General features: G+C 38.5%; 1 protein-coding gene across 2 annotated transcripts in view; it reads left to right on the top strand.

The window, feature by feature from the left end:
* The window catches only part of ATP10D (ATPase phospholipid transporting 10D (putative)), a 115435-nt gene that overhangs the window by 59623 nt on the left and 34565 nt on the right, over positions 1–21247 (top strand). For both annotated transcript variants that reach the window (XM_024731670.1, XM_024731671.1), the window contains exons 9-11: positions 55–307; positions 11716–11948; positions 19157–19345. In XM_024731670.1, the coding sequence (XP_024587438.1) occupies positions 55–307; positions 11716–11948; positions 19157–19345 (675 nt within the window). The remainder of the gene's footprint in view (positions 1–54; positions 308–11715; positions 11949–19156; positions 19346–21247) is intronic.

Genomic DNA, 21247 nt, shown 5'->3' with positions numbered 1-21247 from the left:
TTCATCCCTTCTTTTCCACCTTTAACATTTTTAAAATTGTTTTGCTCTTCTTAGGTTTTGATTCCCATTTCTCTCTATGTTTCCATTGAAATTGTGAAGCTTGGACAAATATATTTTATTCAAAGCGATGTGGATTTCTACAATGAGAAAATGGATTCTACTGTTCAGTGCCGAGCCCTGAACATCACAGAGGATCTTGGACAGATTCAGTACCTCTTTTCTGATAAAACAGGAACCCTGACTGAGAATAAGATGGTTTTTCGAAGATGTAGTGTGGCAGGCTTTGATTACTGCCATGAAGAAAATGGTGAGTGTTGGGTTTCTATGAAAACCAGCCTTAAGATTGGTCATTTTTGCACCCACTTAATGACTTGGTAGTTCTGGCACAGAAGTGCTATACTTAATCATTGAGTACTTAACTCCTCTAAATGCGCATTGTTTCATTGTTGTCCCTTTAAAAGTTAGGTCAGAAGTTAGTAGGTCAGGAGTTAGTGGGTCAAAGTCAAAGATTCTACTTCCATGGTTTCTTTTCTTTCCTTTTTTTTTTTGCCATGGTTTCTCTAAAAGGAAAGTAAATTACCGGTAGTCGTAGAAGGTTGGGGGTTGGATTTGGTGACAATGATATTGCATTATAGATATTTTTGAGAATCTAATGAAACTATGGACCATCTCCCTGAAAAATATTTTGAAAATAATTCCAAAGGGACAACAGTTTCCCCAGACCCCATCATTCAGCCCATAGGTATTCATTGGTCGTTGGCTGAGAATACCTAGTTTAAGAAGAAATAAGATGAACTGAACTTCTGAGGCTAAGGAAGTAAATATATACATTGTAAGTTTCCTTTAAAGAATTGATCTTCGTTAATTTTGTTATTTATAAGAGTAAGTGTACTCCTATGAAAGTAATTATGAGAAATGTCCAAAACAAATTAACCTAGAAGTTAACCACCATCAATCATTTGGTGAATATATAACCATCCATTTCTTTATGCATATTCCTGTATATGTGAAAATATATATTTGCACATTTCCCCTTTTATAAGTTATTATATGTCGTAATAATGCTTTGCAGTTTGCTTTTTTTATTCCTCATTATCTCGTGGACCTTTTTCCAAGTCAGTTCATGACTTAACGTTAAGTACATGCTATTGCATTATATGTGGTCAAACTTAGTTTGCTTTTATAACAGTACTTGCAATTAACATTCCTTATTCATTCAGCAGATATTTTGTGAGCTCCTAATATGTGGCATGAGTCCCTGATCTCATGTAGCTTAGCGTTTAAGGCAAGAGACAGACAAGATTAAAAATTATATACAAAATAAAATTCATCATGCAATATGCATTTCTCTACATACATATTTGTGCAATTATTTTTATAAGATACATGTCTAGCAACTGGATCCAGAGGTTTGCACATATAAAACTTTTATAGATCCTACAAAATTTATCTATAAAATATTGTGCTAATTTATGTTCTCACAACCCAGAAAAATAACACCTATTTTTCACACCCAGCCATAATGGGATGAACTTATTCTTTTTAATTTGTGAGTTTTGTAGTCATAGTTAGCACTTCATTGTCTTAATTTTTCTTTGATTAGTAATGAGATGTTTAACTGTTTAACTTTTTATATGTTTCTGGCCATTTGAATATCCTTGGTAGAGTGATCATGTCTTCCTATTTAACAAATGAGTTTTTCTTATTCTTAGTAATCTGTAGGAGGGTTTTATCTATTAAGGCAGGGCTGATGTTCAGCTTGTATACCCCAGTCTAGGTTGTCTGTGGCCCATGTCTATTTTCATTTGTGCACTTGTATTGAACCAGTTAAATAACTTGAGTATCAACCTTGATATTATCCTTTTCTTCTGTAGCTGGCAAATATTAATACTTTCTTGATTCATCATTTATCACTGTATTAGTTTTCTATTGCCACATAACAAATTACTACAAATTTGATGGCTTTAAATAACACAAACATACTGTCTCACAGCTTGTGTGGGCCAGGAGTCTGGGTGCACGTAGCTACGTCCTCTCTGAGTCTCTCACCTGGCTGAAATACAGGTTTTGGCTGGAGCTATGATCTTATCTGTGACCCAGGGTCCTCATTTTGGTTTCCTGGTTTTAGAGTTGTCAGTGTCTTGAGATTGTAGGACTAAGGCCCCTGCTTCCTTGCTGGCTGTCAGCTTAGAGCCATTCTTAGCTCATAGAGGTGGCCTACCATCCCTTTGCCATGTGGCCTCTCCACAGCATGGCAGTTCACTTCTTCAAGGCTACCAGCCGAACCTCTAGCTTTGAGTCTCTGACTTCAGGTAAGTTGTGGCACCTCTTTTTACCTGATGAGGTCAAGCTACCTAGCATAGGCTTCTTTTATATTAACTCAGATTCAACTGGCTAGACACTTGATTATATCTGCCAAATCCTCTGACCTTTGTCAGGTAACATAATTTAATCATAGAAGTGAGATGCTATCCTACAGGGTGTGTACATGGGGGTGGGGCAGGAATCTTGGGGGCCATCTTAGAATTCTGTCTACCACAGCCTCTTAACTTTGCTTAGGGTGTCACTTCTTGTGAGAAGTTTTATATTTTTATGAAATCAGTCTTATCAATTATTATATCTATTATTAAGACTACAGATATTATGATTTCTGCCAGTAGTGTTCAACTTAGACATCCACCTGCCCAAAATTTAAAAAATAAACTATATTTCCTCTTAGGTAAATATATTTTAAGCCAGCTTTTGTTGTTACTTGTGTGTATGAAGGATAAAACATTGAGTATCATATAATCACTATACAATGTGAAAAATAGCTAATCATATTGGATATGATATTCTGCCTTGTTCCATATTTTTTATTGCATTTTTATTACAAAAGCAATATTTTAGAAAATTTCATATAAGCCAAAAAAGGAAAATTTTAAAGCCATCAGTAACTCCCACCAGAGCAGAAGCAAGAAGAACTACAGTCCTGTAGCCTGCGGAAAGAAAACCACATTCACAGAAAGATGGACAAAATGAAAAGGCAGAGGACTATGTCCCAGATGAAGGAACAAGATAAAACCCCAGGAAAACAACTAAATGAAGTGGAGATAGGCAACCTTCCAGGAAAAGAATTCAGAATAATGATAGTGAAGATGATCCAGGACCTTGGAAAAAGAATGGAGGCAAAGATCGAGAAGATGCAAGAAATGTTTAACAAAGACCTAGAAGAATTAAAGAACAAACGAGATGAACAACACAATGACTGAAATGAAAAATACACTAGAAGGAATCAGTAGCAGAAAAACTAAGGCAGAAGAACGGATAAGTGACCTGGAGGACAGAATGGTGGAAATCTCTGCTGTGGAACAGAAGAAAAAAGAATGAAAAGAGATGAAGACAGCCTAAGAGACCTCTGGGACAACATTAAATTCACCAACATTCACATTATAGGGGTCCCAGAAGGAGAAGAGAGAGAGAAAGGACCAGAGAAAATATTTGAAGAGAATATAGTCAAAAACTTCCCTAACATGGGAAAGGAAATAGCCACCCAAGTCCAGGAAGTGCAGAGAGTCCCAGGCAGGATAAACCAAAGGAGAAACACGCCAAGACACACAGTAATCAGATTGACAAAAATTAAAGACAAAAATTGTTAAAAAGCAGCAAGGGAAAAATGACAACATACAAGGGAATTCCCATAAGGTTAACGACTGATTTCTTAGCAGAAACCCTGTAAGCCAGAAGGAAGTGGAACAATATATTTAAAGTGATGAAAGGGAAGAACCTACAACAATGCTACCCTTGCTGGGTAGATCCAGCAAGGATCTCACTCAGATTTGACAGAGAAATCAAAAGCTTTACAAGCAAGCAAAGCTAAGAGAATTCAACACCAAAAAAACAGCTCTAAAACAAATGCTAAAAGAACTTCTCTAAGTGGGAAACACAAGAGAAGGAAAGGACGTACAAAAGCAAACACAAAACAATTAAGAAAATGGTAATAGGAACATACATATCAATAATTACCTTAAATGTGGATGGATTAAATGATCCAACCAAAAGACAGGCTGGCTGAATGGATACAAAAACGAGACCCGTATATATACTGTCTACAAGAGACCCACTTCAGACCTAGGGACACATACAGACTGAAAGTGAGGGGATGGAAAAAGATATTCCATTCAAATGGAAATCAAAAGAAAGCTGGAGTAGCAAATAGCCAGGACATGGAAGCAACCTAAATGTCCATTGACAGACGAATGGATAAAGAAGATGTGGTAGATATATGCAATGGAATATTACTCAGCCACGAAAAGGAACGAAATTGGGTCGTTTGTAGAGACGTGGATGGACCTAGAGACTGTCATACAGAGTGAAGTAAGTCAGAAAGAGGAAAACAAATATCGTATATTAACACATATATGTGGAATCTAGAAAAATGGTACAGATGAACCAGTTTGCAAGGCAGAAATAGAGACACAGATGAAGAGAACAAATGTGTGGACACCAAGGAGGGAAAGCGGGGGGTAGGGGTGGCAGTGTGATGAATTGGAAGATTGGGATTGACATGTATACACTAATATGTGTAAAATAGATAACTAATAAGAACCTGCTGTATAGCAGAGAGAGCTCCACTTCTCTGTACAGTAGAAACTAACAGAACATTGTGAAGCAACTATACCCCAATTAAAAAAAAAAACAAAACTCCCACCAAACTGATTGGACCTCTATCAACATTTTAGCACATTTCTTTTGAGTCTTTTTCCTGTAAACATTAATATATGTTTTTTAAACAAAATAGCATTACAGTGTGCTTTGACTTGTATAACCATTTTTCTTAAGACTTCATCATGATCGCCTTTCCATTCTCTCCTCATTTTTCTAATGGTTATGCCATATTGTACTGTAATGATTGCCAAAATTTATGTAACTAACCAACCATTAGTTTAGGTTGTCAGCAGTCATCTGCTGTGGCAAACAATGCTGCAGTGAACATCGCTGTAGGTAAACCCCTCTGTCCATTTGTGAGATTATTATTTTCCAAGATTATCTGATTATAGATCCCTGTTTTTGAGAAGTATCTTACAGAAGTAATGTTTCACAAAATACATGGTGGGAAGCACTGCATTCTTTTTTATATTTGTTGGGTTTTAAATTTTGTATTTGTAGCATCTAAGAGTGCTAGTACCAGCCCTCTCCCACCCCTGTCCCTGAATATACACGCTCCTGCCCAGTGAGTACTTCTCTTTGTGGCCCCTCGTGCAGGGAAGATACTGAGTGACTGAGAATTAAATGCCATCCGGGCTGAACTGTAATTGATGAGATAACTGTTTGTGAGCCATGGGGTGTTACATACACCACCTCTATGAGGTGCTGACTTTGCCTCTGAACACTTCTCTACCACAGATACATCCAGAGCTCCTGGTCTCTTGTCAGTAATGGTTTTAAAACAAATATATGTACACAAACACACAAGCACGTGCTCTCTCTCTGTCTCTGTCTGTCTGTCTCTCTCTTTCTCTAAATGCTGGTGTTAGTAATGATAGGGGCTAGTTTTCCCCACAATTTAACCCTGAGACATTATTTTCACTGAAATGAAACTTAGTTAAGCTTTCAGGATTTTTTGGCAAAAGAATTGACTAGGAGATATTTCCATTTAAAATGTTGCTGCTGGGAAATAACCCCTTACCCTTATGCCGTTGAACTAAACACATCTGATGACACCATTGTTTGTTTTAAAACCTTGTAACTTATAAATTTGGTCCATGGACTAAGCATCATCAACACCCAGGTGTGTATTAGAAATGCAGAGTCTCAAGCCCCTATTTAAAGCTTCAATTAAAATCTTCAGTTAACAATATCCCCACGTGATTTATATGTGTGTTAAACAGTTTTTAAACTCCTTTAAAAGATTACTGAAAGTTTTTTAATAATAAACTTTTTAGTTGAGAATGGTTTTAGGTTTACAGAAAGTTATAAAGATATTATTGAAAGTTCCAGTATGCTCCCTTGCCCAGTTTCCCTTGTCTTAACATCTTACGTTAGTCTTAAGATACGTTTGTCATAAGTAATGAACCCATATTGATACTTCATTATTAACCGAAATCCATATTTTATTGGGATTTCCTTAGTTTTTACCAAAGGTCTTTTTCTGTCCCAGGATCCCATCCAGGAAATCACGTAACACTTAGTCATCATTTCGGTGCCTCTAGATTTGACAGTTTCTTAGCCATTCCTTTTTTTGGATGACCTTAAGAGTTCTGAGGGGCATTGTTTAGGGGTTTTGTAGAATGTCCCTCAATTTGGGTGTGTCTACACAGTGCTTTTATGATGCAGTTTGTGAATCTGATGTACATGGTGGCATCATTTAGTAGTTTCCAAGAACAAGGATTTGGGGATCAAGCCTCCTGAGTCTGATTCCCATCTCCACTGCCTGCAAGCTGTGTGACCCTGGGCAATTTATATAATTTCTCTGGGCCACAATAAAAAGGATCAGTAATAGATCTACTTCATGGGGTGGTTAAGAGATAAGAGAAGATAAATCATGAAAAGGCACTTAGAGCATGGCACAGAATAAATTCTTTGTAAGTATTAGCTGCTAGTATTGTCATAATTATTGTTGTCAAAATAAGAAATAGGCTTGTGTGTTGAGGAACTCATGGTCCAATGTGGGAGACGGGCACGGAAACATAATATCTTTTTAAGTGCTGTGCGATTAAGGTCAGTGTTCTCTTTCCATATTGTTTTGATTTTCAGGCAGTCAGTTTTGGAGGTGGATTTGCACTGATCAAGGTTTGGGGCTTGGAGATACTGGGCAAATTCCTGGAATGCTGGAAATGTGAGGAATTAGTTTAGGATGAAAGGTTTTGTGTCAAGGGTATGTGGATGATACAGTTGAAAGAAACTCAGCTGCATGTGCTGTTTACAAGCAGGTGAAAGTTGGAATGCTGGAAATGTTTGGGGGATTAGTTCATAGCAAAATGTTTGATTGAGGATATGCGGATGATATAGTTGAAAGAAGTTAATCTGAGTGTCCTGTGCCGTTCACCCTTGTGTTTGGCCCTTTGGAGAGCACATTGAAACGTGTGGTAAATGTTTTGTTCCATAGTCTCATGCTCACTTCTTCCAGATATCAAAAAAATGTAAATTACAGGCTGTGAGCAGGTTAACTGGATATTTGAAGAGGGGAATTGGAAGAGAAGAGAAAGATTAAATAAGAGAGAAATAAAGTAGTCAACGTAGTACCTAATGTAGTACCTACCTTGAGACAAAGGAAAGATTACAGACTTTGTATATTTTCTCTTACGAGCTGGAAAGCAAGAATTCTTTTGCCACTTTGAGGCATTCATGGAACTAACTAGAATCTACTTTACGAGACATAGTAAGTCTTGATCATTTGGATAGATTTTGTTTATCAGTATAATAATAAACCTCATACCCAATTTTTAAAAAATTTTTCAGAATCTAAAAGTATGGGTCTTAGTAGCTATGTTTTCTGAATCACATTGTAACTTTACTGATTTATTTCTCATAGCTTTCCACAAAATTATTAAAGATTGAGTTACTCCAGGTCTTTTAAAATTTCTCTCTTGCAGTTCTACTTATTGAGCAAGTTTGTCCTACAGTAACAGCTCAGCCATCTGGCCTTATACTAATTACACAGTTGCACGATGACTGGTTCCCTAATGATGGCTATGGGAAATTCCTAACGTATAGCCTTCACGTTTATATATGTTGTGTAGCATTCTAATTAATTATTCTTAAAATGCTATCACATCATCAGTAAATTTCTTTAGCTGCTCAAGGATTGAACAACACAGCACTATTGACATTGTGGGCCGGATGACTCTTTCTTATGGGGACCTGTTTAAGATGTTTAGAAGCATCCTTGGCCTTTGCCCACATGCCAGTAGCACTTCTCCCCAAGATGTAACAACCGAATTGTGTACAAGCATTGCCAAATGTTCGCTAGGGGGCAAATTCACCCCTTGCTGAGAATCACTGAGCTAACCGCTTGTGTACCAGTAACTGCTAAGGACATATAACACAATGGATACTTGTACTGACTCTGGAGTCACGAAAACCCAAATTCAAATTCTAACTCTACCCACCCAAACTGTTTACTGTTTTACTGCCAAGTGGAACAGCGATAGTTTCTAGTATGTACAATAGCATTATTTTAAAGATAAAAACAAAACATATAGAGATACAGTTATATATATAGTTGTTTATATAAAGAACCTAGCACAGCCCACACAATCAAAGGCAATGGTCCTGGCCAGGTGGCCAAGGATTATCAAAGTAAGCTTAGAGGGGGCTTCCCTGGTGGCGCAGTAGTTGAGAGTCCGCCTGCCGATGCAGGGGACACAGGTTCGTGCCCTGGTCCGGGAAGATCCCACATGCTGCGGAGCGGCTGGGCCCGTGAGCCATGGCCCCTGAGCCTGCGCATCTGGAGCCTGTGCTCCGCAATGGGAGAGGCCACAGCAGTGAGAGGCCCACGTACCGCAAAAAAAAAAATCAAAAAACAAAACAAAGAAAAAAAAGTAAGCTAGAGGAAGTGTGAAAAAGGAAGGGAAAAAATAATAAAAAGTTAAAAAAAAAATTAAAGGACCTAGCAAGGTTCTTAATGAAAAGGAGATATTCAGTAAATGTTAACTCCCTACCCTGCAACTTTCCCTTGATGCTAAGGATATTATTCATATGTCTATTCATATATTTACTCATTATCATTACTCATTCATTTACTCATTACTCATTATTTAAACTACAAAACATGTACTCATTGAAATCGAGCAGGGGATACTGACCATGTGAAATAATAAGGAATAATACATATTAACTTTTTGGGCTACATTTAGAAACAATATAGCATGAAGACTCATAGTGTTGGCTGTAGATTTTAATATAACTGGCTATAAGACTGATCTGTATCACTTTTGTGAGATGGGGAAAATTACTTAGTTTTGATTTCTTTATTTCTGAAATGAAGGTATTAATAATATCTACCTCCGAGGGTTGTTATAGTGATTAAATGAGACAAATGCCTGACACATAGTAGCATTCAGTAGTACATGGAAATTATACAGTGGTACCAATGAGTGGTATGGATGAGAGCCAGTACAGTTACAGAGGTCTTCAGTGAGGAACTGGCATTTGAACCAAGCCTTTAAAGATGTGCGAGATTGATGTAAGTAGAAAGGAAGAGAATGGACGTCCTGAGCAAAGGCACAGGTAAGAATGGAGAACTTCAGAATGTCTGGGACACAATAAGTGTATCTGTTTTTGAAGCTGAAATGTCATACAGGGAAATAGTCTGTACTTTTTAGGCAGAGAATATAATGAAACTTACCGAACTGCAGAACTGGAAAGGATCTTGAAGTCGTTGAGTCCAGATTATTCATTCTTCTAATAAGAAAACAGAGGCCTAGAAAGAGCAAGTGATTTGCTGAAAAGCCACTTAGTCTTTGGAAGAGTTAGTTCTAGAACGCAGAATCTTAGCCTTTCCTTGTCCTTAAAAAGTATGGACAAAAACTATTAAATAGGATATGCAAATGTTCTCTATTTTATAAATTAACTTGCCAAAAGCTATACTTTATTCAGTAGCTAGACTTAGCCTGAATACAGGCAACTAGCAATCCAAACAAGCACATATAACAAGACAGACAAGGCCCCTCCTCTCATAGAACTTATATCAGAGAAAATTGTCACAAATAAATTAATTTTTTAAAAAATATATTAAATAGTGAAAAGTGCTATGCAGGAAATTATAATGGGGGATATAATATAGAATGAGCAGAAGGCTACTTTGGATGGTTGAGCAAGGCTTCTCTAAGGGGGATATCAGAGCCTAGATCTGAATGACATGATCTCTGAATTCAGGGGTAAAAGCCTTCCGGTCAGAGGGAGCAGCTAGTATAGGGGTCCTCAGACTGAAATGAGCTTGGCAATATTCAAAGTAAAGAAAGAAAGGCCAGTGAGGCTGGATTTAGTGCAGAAGAAGGAGCGGCAAGAAAGTTAGAAAGTTAGGTCAGGAGTTTCCCTGGTGGCGCAGTGGTTGAGAGTCCGCCTGCCGATGCAGGGGACACGGGTTCGTGCCCCGGTCCTGTGCTCCGCAACGAGAGAGGCCACAGCAGTGAGAGGCCCGCGTACCACACAAAAAAAAGAAAGGTCAGCCTAGGCTGGATCATTTTGAGTTAGGTACACCAGGATAAGAAGGTCAGACTTTATTCTAAGTGAACTGTGGAACCACTGGAAAGTTTTGTGCAGGGAGTGGTCTGATCTGCTTTATGTTTTAGAAGATCACTCTAGCTACTGTTTTAATGATGGTGGCTTGGATTACGGTAATGGAGGTGAAGAGAAGTTTAGATATTTGGGATATATTTTGGATGAATAATAGACAGCTATTGGTGATGCTCTGAATGTGGGAGTGGGGGGCGGCGTAGGGAACAAAAATCAAGGAGAATCTTCAATTTCTGGTGTTAATAGCTAGGTAGATATTTAGGTACCATTTACAAAGATGAGAAAGACCAGAGAAAGAGTAATTGAGGCGGGGGTGGTGATTTGGAGGAAGAGAGGAAGCGGTCTACATTTACCATATACCAAATTTAAGATGTCCATTGTTTATTTATTCAACAAGTATTTATTGCGTATCTATCACCCCCTTCTCTGGGCTTTAGGAATATAAGATTAACAAAAGACAAAATTCCTTGTCCTTTTGGAGTTTATATTCTAATGGATGATTCAAAAAATTAAAAATAAGGTATATGATGTGTAGATGGTGCTAAGTGCTAGGGTAGGATATGTAACAAACAGTGTGGTTAGATCTGGGAAGGCTTCATTGACAAAGGGATGCCTCCAAGTCTCCTTGAAGTTGTAAGGGGGTGAGCCATGCAGATATCTGCTGGAAGAACCTCATGGACATCCAACTGGAAATGTCAAGTAGAGAGTTGGATGTCTGAGTCTAAATTCTAATTAGAGGTTAGAGTTGAAGGAATAGGTTTGGGGGTCTTGTGCACAGAGATGATATTTCAAAGGTGGGGGGGACCAGATGACATCACCAAGAAAGAGTATATAGGTAGTGAAGGGAAGGAGCTCCTGCAGCCATCCAGTATCTGAGGACTGAGGAGAAGAGGAGACAGCAGGAGAAACTTAAGAAGTAGCCGCACTGAAGCAGGAGGAAAAACAGTACACGTGGTATCAAGAGAAACCGAAAGAGACATTTGAAAGGAGAGGACATTGGATATTGCTAAGAATTCAAAAAAGATATGAATAGATGCAGTCACTGGGTTTGGTAACATGGAGCTAGCTCATGGACAACCTTGACAAGAGCAGTGTCCGTGGAGAGATACAGAAAGCCATGAGACTAGTTGAGAGACTGTGAAAGTAAAAGAGGGGAGAGTTGTTAAGAGTGAAGCGCTTGAGAAGGGCATGCAGTTCACAGTGAAGGGTTTGGCGTTTGAAACTTCATCCGTAGTAGTATGAGGGAGGGCAGAGAGTTTGGGTACAGATGCAGATAGGTTGGTAGATTTGACAATGGGGAGAGAAGGGAGTTCCTCTCTGATTGATTCTACCTTTCTCAATGATGTAAGTCCATTCACTCAGTATTGGAGGAGTTTGGAGGCCAGGTTTAAAATGGGAGGAGATGGTGTGAAATAGCTGTTTAAGTAAGTGCCTGACATACTCAGCCTGCGAGAGTTTCCTCTCAGGGAATGACCCAGTGTGATTTTTATCCCTCAGCCAAGAGGCTAGAGTCCTATCAGGAAGCTGCCTCTGAAGATGACGATTCTGCTGACACTCCCAGTGGCTCCCTCAGCAATATGGCGAAACCAAGGGCCCCCAGCTGCAGGATGGTTCGCAGTGGACCTTTAGGAAGTATATCCTCAAATCATCTTACTGGGAGCTGTTTTGCTCTAGGAGGTGGAGCCAGTGAAGTCCCTCATTCCAGACAGGCTGCTTTCAGTAGCCCCATTGTAAGTGTGAATGCATGACGTGAATCTTGTCTGTCCACGGTTAATAATGAAAGAATATCCTTGTAATTATAATAGAGCCAAACGCTGTTGTCTTTTCTATCTGAGAGGAGACTGCATAAGTGCAGCTCCGTGTGACTGCCACACACTCACAATGTCCTAATTTTGGAGATAATTCAGTGTTGAGAGATAGTATATCATTTCAGAAAAAAACATAATGTTTCTGGTCAGGGTTGATAGCCCGGAGAAAGTAGCCTTGGTTTAAGGATCATGGCTCACTTTCAGAACCAGCAAAACTACCACAGAGGTATCTATAGACAGGTAAGTATGTCTAACTGATAGGGAAATTCAAAAGCCTTTTGGTATCCTCCAAGGCCTTTTTATCGCTTTGCAGTCTTCCCCCAGATCCACCAAATCTGTGCTCTCTTCCCCATTCCTAGTCCTGAGAAGGTCATTTTCTAATATTTCTATATCAGAGCTCAACAGGGTGTGTTCTTGAGTCCTGAGGGGAAAACATAGAAGAAGGACCATGTGGAAGATGGGAAAGAGGAAAAATACTCGTGTGAAAGAATTAGAAATCAAAAGTTTTGCTATGCTTAAAATTCTATAAAATTTCAACTGCCTTCCACATTTCATTAACCCTTGTGTTAACCAAGATGAAGATTCCCCAGCTATGAGACTGGTAAGCAGTTGGTGACCTCTGAAATAAGTTACATAACAAGAAAGAAACAGCTTTGGGGAAACTTTGTGTTTCTCCATTGAATTTATATAGAATTTCATAGTAGAGATATGATCTGAATAGACCCCAGGGCTCTCATTCGTCCTGGAAAGGCCTTGAGGGGAATCTGGCTCTTTTCAAAGTTCCACCAAATGTACAATTTCAGCAACTAGGAAGATCATTTCACTGCAATTCATCCTGTGCATTTCTGTGGCTCTAAGGATATCATACCTGTTACATTCTATCATTGCCATATGTCAAGCTATTCCAAACATCTGGACTTAATTTTTCTCCAATTTCTGAAAAAAAAAGGGTTGGGGGAGAATGCACACCACCTCTTCTCTGTACTGATTTTCAGGCTGTATCAGAAATAGGTATCTGTTTTCTTCTATTTTATCAATTTTGCCCATTCCTCTGCTGATCTTTTTTTTTTGTTTTTTTTGTTTTTGTTTTTGCGGTACGCGGGCCTCTCACTGCTGTGTCCTCTCCCGTCGCGGAGCACAGGCTCCGGACGCGCAGGCTCAGCGGCCATGGCTCACGGGCCTAGCTGCTCCGCGGCATGTGGGATCTTCCCGGACCGGGGCACGAAGCCGTGTCCCCTGCATCGGCAGGCGGACTCTCAACCACTGCGCCACCAGGGAAGCCCTGCTGATCTTTTATTTCCCACCCACCTGAAGTTAACCACATAGTGACTCATGTTTGGTTGGAAGTCAAGGGTATTAGCAACCAGGTGGGACTGTGCCATGGTCTCCCTCGCGGTTTCCTGATTCAGCCTCTCTTCCTGGAACAAAGGACTGTCTCCTAGGTTAAAGTCATTATGGTTTTTGTACCATTTCCCATCTAAAACTTATTCTCCCCTCACTGCCTACCTCTGTCTACCAGATCTGATGAAATACTTCCTTCTTTAAATATCATTTCTCCTGAAGATTTCTCAGACTGTCTTTTCTCAGCTTCTAAGTTCTGTTTACACAGTCCCTCCTGCCCTTCAGCCCCTTAGTCCTCATGACATTGGCCTTATTTCTGCCTCTGACATAGACCTTGCTCCTTGAGAGCAAGGACTTAAATCATCTTGAATCCCCGGCATCTGAGGTCAGTGCCTCGCATGTCCACTCTCAATAAGGTATCGTGAAGGTGGTTATATGAAACTGCTCAACAGGCTCAGTCTTCCCATTCAGTTCATGTTTTCACTTGCCCTGTACTCCAATGCCGTGTGTCATGCTGATTATATAGATGCTCTGGGATTGCTGTTCTGTTTTGTGTTTTCAATACTACACCCTTACATATAGAATAAAGAGGTCTTCCTTGAATTATGAGACCATCTCTCACTCTTATTCTAGACAAGCCGATTCTATCCTTCTTGGAGACTAATGATTATTTTGAGAAAGCTATAGATCCTTTGACCTGAAAAATTAGCATCCGTAAAAACTGTGCATATGATTCTAAAAGTCCATCCATGGAGCCCAGGTTGAGAACACCAGCTTGAGAGCACACTGAGAGCTGTGATGTCCAGAAGTGGAAGGTTGGAAGATGGCGCCCTTCATGGGGGAGGTAAGGTGAGAGTCAGAGAGTGAGGATCTGAGGTCAGGGTGCTGGCCAAGGTACGCCGGCCTTGGGAGTTAGAATGTCATTGAGGACCATGAGTCCCGGGTTCATGTGACCTATTTTAGAAATAGAAACCTTAACTTTCTAAGTCAGTGTTTTTTTTGTTTTTTGTTTTTTTTTTTTAAATTTATTTTAGACGGACTCCCAACCACTGCGCCACCAGGGAAGCCCCTAAGTCAGTGTTTTTATGCTTCTTTAATCCTCTAGAAGTTTTCATTCAGCAAGCATGCTATTCATTCTACCTGGAGTGTTATCCTCTTAGATCTTTATATGTCTGTTTCTTTCTTTGTTTTTCACTGAGGTCTCAGCTCAGACGTCACCTCCTCAGTAAATCTTAGCTACCACGCAATCCAAAGTACATTCCATCCCTCCCACTCTTGTCTCAATCTAGAAGCAATTTACTTATATGTTTAGAGGTTAGTGCTTCCCCTACCTAGAATGTGAGTTCCACATACCCGGGATCCCATCTCTTCTGTGCACCCCTCTTTCTTTGAGGAGTGCCTGACACCATAGATCAACAATAAATGTTTATAAAAGGAGTGAATTAATTAATGGACTAATGGAAGACAATGGCATAATACTAGACCAGGGATATAAATGAATAAAACATGCCCCCAGCCTTCAGCTTTGTTCTAGGTAGAGGAAGCAGACATATAAGTAAATAAAGATAACCCTGTATTAAAGATGCAGTAATGGTAGTTAATTCAGAGTATAGTGAGGGCACAAAGAAGGGAATGATCAACTCTACAAGGGTGAGAAGATATCCAGAAAGGCTGCAAAAAAGCGATAAAATGTAACTTATGATTAGACTAATGAGTAGGGGGTTACACAGTAGAAAAGGAAGGAAAAGCACTTGGGGCAGACAGGGTGTAGCATGTGCAAAGGCTCAGAACCACAGAACTGGGGAGGATGTCGTGTGGAGGAGGAGCTGTCCATGTGCAGTTATTGACCTTTGTCTTTTTTCTTCAGGTCTGTGGTATTTAGGAATCAGAAGGAGAAGGCATTTGTGTCTATATTTAAAGTGAGGGTGGCAGTGGGAAATGAAATGAAACCCTCAGGTACAGGTGGAGCTAGGTGGGGAGTAGGGCACAGTATTAGAGCTTGGTCAACTTGATCTCCCACGTGGAGTATCTTTGTCCATTGTTAAACCGTGGACATTTTAGATTTCGCATAAACAATTAAAATGCATCCTAATCACTCAATTTTAAAACAAACTTAACATTCAGTATAGAGTAAGGCTACCCAAAAGCTTTGGCAGACACTATGAGATGGCAAAGAGAAGTCTTGGCCAACATTTGCTTGTTTAATTTGGACTTATATAGGGTGAAAAAAGAAAGAAAGGAGAGTGGGGGAAGGGAGGGAGAGAGGAAGAAAGAAAGGTGAATGTGAAATCTGCAAGCTGGTAGGAAAGCATAATGTGAATCATGGGGGTAAATCTAAAATTTCAAGTAGCCAGGTGTTATCTAAAATGAGGACAAAGTTGTTGGACTCCCACCATGAAATAGATAAGGCTTAGTTCAATTATGGGAAGCTGTCCACACTGTGTTCTGTATTCCCTAGTTAGGAGTACACATTTTCTCTGCATTAAAAAAATGTCTGTTTGAGGTCCAGTGGGAGGGGTTTATGTATTTGCTTTCTAAGGAGTAACATCTTTTCAATCTGTTTCTCCACCCCCTTCTTTATGGAATATAAAACCAGCAAGTGTCTGATAGTAATGTACAGCAATAACATTTTATGGCTTATCCAAGTACCAGTTACTGAGTTAGGGATCCAAAAATCTACAAGAAATGTTCAGTCATAACAAAGAATGAAATAGTGCCATTTGCAGCAATGTGGATGGACATAGAGATTATCATACTAAGTGAAGTAACTCAAAGAAAGAGAAATATCACGTGATATCACTTATATGTGGAATCTAAAAAAATGATACAAATGAATTTATTTACAAAACAAAAATAGACTCACAGACAGAAAACAAACTTATGGTTATGGAAGAAGAAAGGGGAGAAAGTTAAATTAGGAGTATGGGATTAACAGATACAAACTACTATACATAAAATATATAAGCAACAAGGATTTACTGTATAGCACAGGGAACTATATTCAATATCTTATAATAACCTATAATGGAAAAGAATTTGAAAAAGAATAGATATAGATACAACTGAATCACTTTGCTGTACATCTGAAACATTGTAAATAAACTGTTCTTCAATTTAAAAAAATGTACAGAAATGTATAAGATATGGTCCTTCCTTTAGAGGAACTTACACACCCTGTGGGGAGAGTACATATGCATGGAATCATTTAAAGCTGGATGGTTTGGGCCTGGTTCTTGGAGTAATCAGAGTTCAGAGAAGGTAGGATCTAGCCATCATAGAAAAAAAAGAGCAAAAGTCAATTTTGTAATAGAAGGTCTCCATGAGGAAAATTTGGATCTTACGTAAAAACACCTGTGATATAATCTTACAGATAAGAATTGCATGTGATAACACTATACTTTCTCCTCAATTCAGCAACTAAATATCTTAGTCACTAGGGATTAACTTATTTTAGAGACAGCAACTAAAGTGGAAGAACATTCTGTTCCTGCAGTTTCATTTTGACATGTATCTTTCCTTAAATCTTCTGGGCTCTTCTTTATATTATTTTATGATGCTTCTAGGGTCTTGTATGGTCCGGAGTTTCTCACATTTATTTTGACAGTACTTTTTATAAACACAGTTTTGCTGACCAGAGCCCCAGCTTTGGTCAGCTCCAGGATCTCTTTTATTCTCATGATCACAGCACAGGTTCTTAAATTCCCCAAATGACTTATTAGATTGACTTATGTCTTTGTCACAAAGACGGAAGTTACAAATCTTCATTAGCCTTAGAGTAACTTCAAAATGCAGTGGAGTCCTTATGTTCTGAAGCCGGTTATTAGTCAATGAGGAGATCATTGGCACAATGAAATCACTGTTTGCTTCTAAGGTCCGTAACTCAATCCTAATCATGTTCCAAAGAACAAACGTCCCTAAAAAATAAAATTAGGGAGACCTGCACATACTAGCCTCTTCTTGGAGATTCCTGGTACCCATTAAACGCTCTGAGAAGTGCTACAATAAAGCACTGTTTAAACATTTCTTAAGTTTATTTCAGTATGGAACTCTTTGGGGTTTTGCTTAATTCGCATAAACATTCTGAGAAGGGTGCCTCTGGAAATATTGCTCCAACCCATGGCGTCTGTCACACTCACTAGATAACAGTATCATCATAGACCTTCATTAATCCTATGCAACAAGGTTCCTGAGTATCGAGTGAGAAAGAAGTCTCAGATGTTGCCACTCTCTTCTGCTGACTTTGGCAAGGGGGTCCTCAAGGAAAGGATGGTTCTCTGAGTCACTGAGGGCCCAGCACAGGCACTGGCTCAGTGTTACTATGTGTGAGACTCGGGAGGAAATGTGGCCAACTCGTTAATGAACGGCCATCAGATTACAAGTGCTTACGAACTCCATCAAACTGCAACAGGGTTCAAATTTTGCTAAGTCAAATATCACGGAGCAAGAGATGCTGTTTTTAGATAGAAATTTAAGAATGCCTTGTGACAGCAGAAAACTGGGACCTTTGAAACCCATTGTTAGCCTGGCAACCTGCCTGAAGGTGAGTGTATCGTTTGAGAAGGAGAAGGAGCATTAAATTATTTGGGTTTCTGTTGTGCTGGTCTCATGTCACTCATTCTCTCATTTACTTTATACAGCCACCCTGTGAGATAGGTGTACTTTTTACCATTATTCAGAAGAGGGAAAATGAAGCTCAGAGGGTTAAGTAAGCAGCCTTAGGCCCCTAGAGGGTATGCAGTGGGTCTAGGACCTGAACCCAAACCCATGTGATTCCCAGCCTGTGCTCTTTTCTTATTGAGGCTGTGCTAAATCTCACCAAACTCCTAAGCGTAAAATGCAAGCCACGGTCACTCTGAATCTAATATCACACATCTCCATATTTTACTCTGTTCTCTCTGTCACCTCTCCTGGCTTTTCTGCAGTCAGGACTCCTCTAGAATACAGTGGCACTTTTGTGAAAACCTGATTCAGAGGAGAGGGCCCCTTTTTTGACTCATCTGAAAAATTTGTAAAGCAGTTGACTGCATACTACAGATTTCTAGTACAACATTCTTTCATTAAAACTAGTACTTCTAAATAAGAATGAGAAGTACCGTGTTTAACAAAATGAAGTATTTTTCCCCAGTAAGCAAACTTCTTAAAGCCAATTTGTAAAAGGAATTGTACAAAAGAGAGGGGCATAGGGCACAGTTGCCAAAAATATTTGATGATCAGAAATCTCTTAGAGGGACCCTTGGATATTAGTGTCTTGTAGCATGTTACCAGGAAATACTGATGAATTCTGTTAGCGTGCTTATAGTAATTTTATTTCGGAGGGTTGGTTTTAACAATAGTAGTGATTTGAGCTGTAAGATATTTTGTTAAAATAACATAGTATGAATAACGCCCTCACTTTTAGAAGAATTGATATTCATCAGTTGCTGTGGGATGAATATATGCCCAGAGTAGAATCCTAGACACAATAAAATATAGCTCTGCCCTGTGTGTTTCAAAATAAGAAAACTCAGCTAGTTTTTGGTGAAAGACATTGTTCTTCTCTTGCTTACTTTGAGTTAATAGTCAAGGTAGTCTCCATTCATATTATGCATTCTGAATTTTCCATTTAATTTTTTTCTCTTTTATTTCCCTATTCTCACCTCCCATGACACCATGTCCATTAAATCTTTTTTAGAAGAATAAAGTTTACTGTCTCATGCTTCACAGATTCTGTTTAGAAAAGCTCACGTAGATTTAAAACTCGTTTTTTTAGGTACTTATTGTAACAACGCTTTGTCTTTTTGGATCTTCAGGAAACAGATGTGGTACCAGACACCAGGCTTTTGGACAAGTTTAGTCAGATTACACCTCAGCTTTTTACCCCACTGGATGAGACTATCCCAGATCCACCACTGGAGACTCTGTACATCATCGACTTCTTTATTGCTTTGGCAATTTGTAACACAGTAGTGGTTTCTGCTCCTAACCAACCACGGCAAAAGGTAAGTCTCTCATGCAAACAAGGGTCACCTTCCAGAAGAGAATTTTGGGTTTAAGTGTACTTGTTATGTCGTCTTATTATGTGGATCGTAATTAACAATAGTAGCAGGTAATATTTATACATTACTTAATCTGTACTCTGAACTTATGATGTTCTAAGTGATTTACTGGTACTAATATGTTTAATCCTCCCAACAGCCCCATGAGTTAGGTGCTGTTACTCTACTGTTCCCCATTTTACAGGTGAGCTTAAGTAACTTGCCCAGGGTCACAGGACCAGTTTGTGGGAGACATAGGATTGAACCCAGGAAGTGTGGCTCAGAGCTACTATACTATTTTGCCTCTAGGAGGATAGCTGATGAGAACAGTTCTTGGAAAATGTGACCCTGTTCATTTTGCTTTAGTTTGCTTACCAAATTTGAAGCTTTCTGTGGAACTTCTAAAACCTCCAACATATGCACTGCATCAAGCAAAACATAAAGTATTAGATTCATTATCATGTTTAATGATAATGTCCCTTTTCATGTACCAGTTGGGTAATGTAAACTCAATCGCTCTAAAATCCAATACATCTATAATATACCAAGGCTCTGCAGTTCCCACACAAGCTGGATTTTTAAAGTCTCTTTGTAGCTTAGCATCCATGGAAAATTCATTTTCAATTAAGAAGAAAAACTTGTTTTAGAGACTGGTGATTTACCGCTTGCTGTGCTCTCTTCCTTGAATATAACTCTCTCCCCTTTTGCATACATCTATTTAAAATTCAATTTGTAGCACAACCCAGTTAAATTTTAATTTTCTGTTAGATCATTTTCTCTTGGCGACTTCAGAGGTGGTCAGTTTTAACATAAAAATGTTTTACTTCCCATTAAGCTTTCATTTGATCAGAAACTGTATTTTTATAAGATTTCAACTAGAAATTTGCTCTTTGAAAACTTACATAGTTAGAGGATAACTCACTGGATGTTCTGTTTTTCTCCCCATGTAACACTTTTTCATATACATCTGTTTCCAATATAGACATCTTTTGGTGTTTTCTGTTTAAGAAATATAGTTGCCTTATCCTCAAAGAATATAATATTCTGTAGCCTGAATCTCTAGGCATGTAAGAGCCTAAGCCTCATATTTTAAGGTAGTGACAGAAAGGCAATGAATAAAGAGTTAATCAGAATTCATGTGGAGTACAGAAACGTCATCTGTGGTTGCGTTTCACTTTTCATTTTTGAGTTGCCAGTAAGTTTGAAAATTGACCAGCATGAGTCCCTCAAACTATCATAAAATTAATACTTATTAGGAGAAAATTCTTTAATGCCTTGGGCATTTCTAAATGAGAAAATTTTAGCATTCAATTAATTGGTCATCCCAATTAGTTATTAAATTCTAAATTTAATCACTGATAAGAGTTAAGATCTAGAAGAAATGAGGCTATGAACAAGAAAAAGTTCTATAAAAATAGAAATTTGAATTCCTATTATGATGCCGATAATTCTTCTGTGAGCTACTTTGTTTATTGGCCTACTTTGCTTAAAAGGTCATATTAACAACCTTTTTTAGAACCTGGAAAATAAAAGAAAAAAAGTACATTTTGTTAATCTTTCGATTTACTTTCTTCCAGTGTTTTAACTGTGTATTATGATACATTTGTTTTTATACTGTTTTTTAATACTATTTTTTTTAGCTTTTTCAGTAGTGCCCTGTAATCTTTATAAACTTGACCTTTAAATGTTATGTAACATTTTAAGATGTTTCTAATTTGCTATTATTAAATACTTGCTTGTAATTTTTAAATTGTTATTGCTAGGATGCATATAATAAAGATTATTAATTTTTTATAGTTTAAGTTATTTCATTAGGGAATTTGCTATATGTATGTCCACTGCTAGCAACGTAGCATTTTATGTCTT

The sequence above is a fragment of the Neophocaena asiaeorientalis genome, unplaced genomic scaffold (genome assembly GCF_003031525.2).
Source record: "Neophocaena asiaeorientalis asiaeorientalis breed wild unplaced genomic scaffold, Neophocaena_asiaeorientalis_V1.1 scaffold39, whole genome shotgun sequence".
Classification (NCBI taxonomy): Eukaryota; Metazoa; Chordata; class Mammalia; order Artiodactyla; family Phocoenidae; genus Neophocaena; species Neophocaena asiaeorientalis.
Note: the sequence above shows the minus strand (reverse complement) of the source record. Positions and strands in the feature narration are given on the sequence as shown.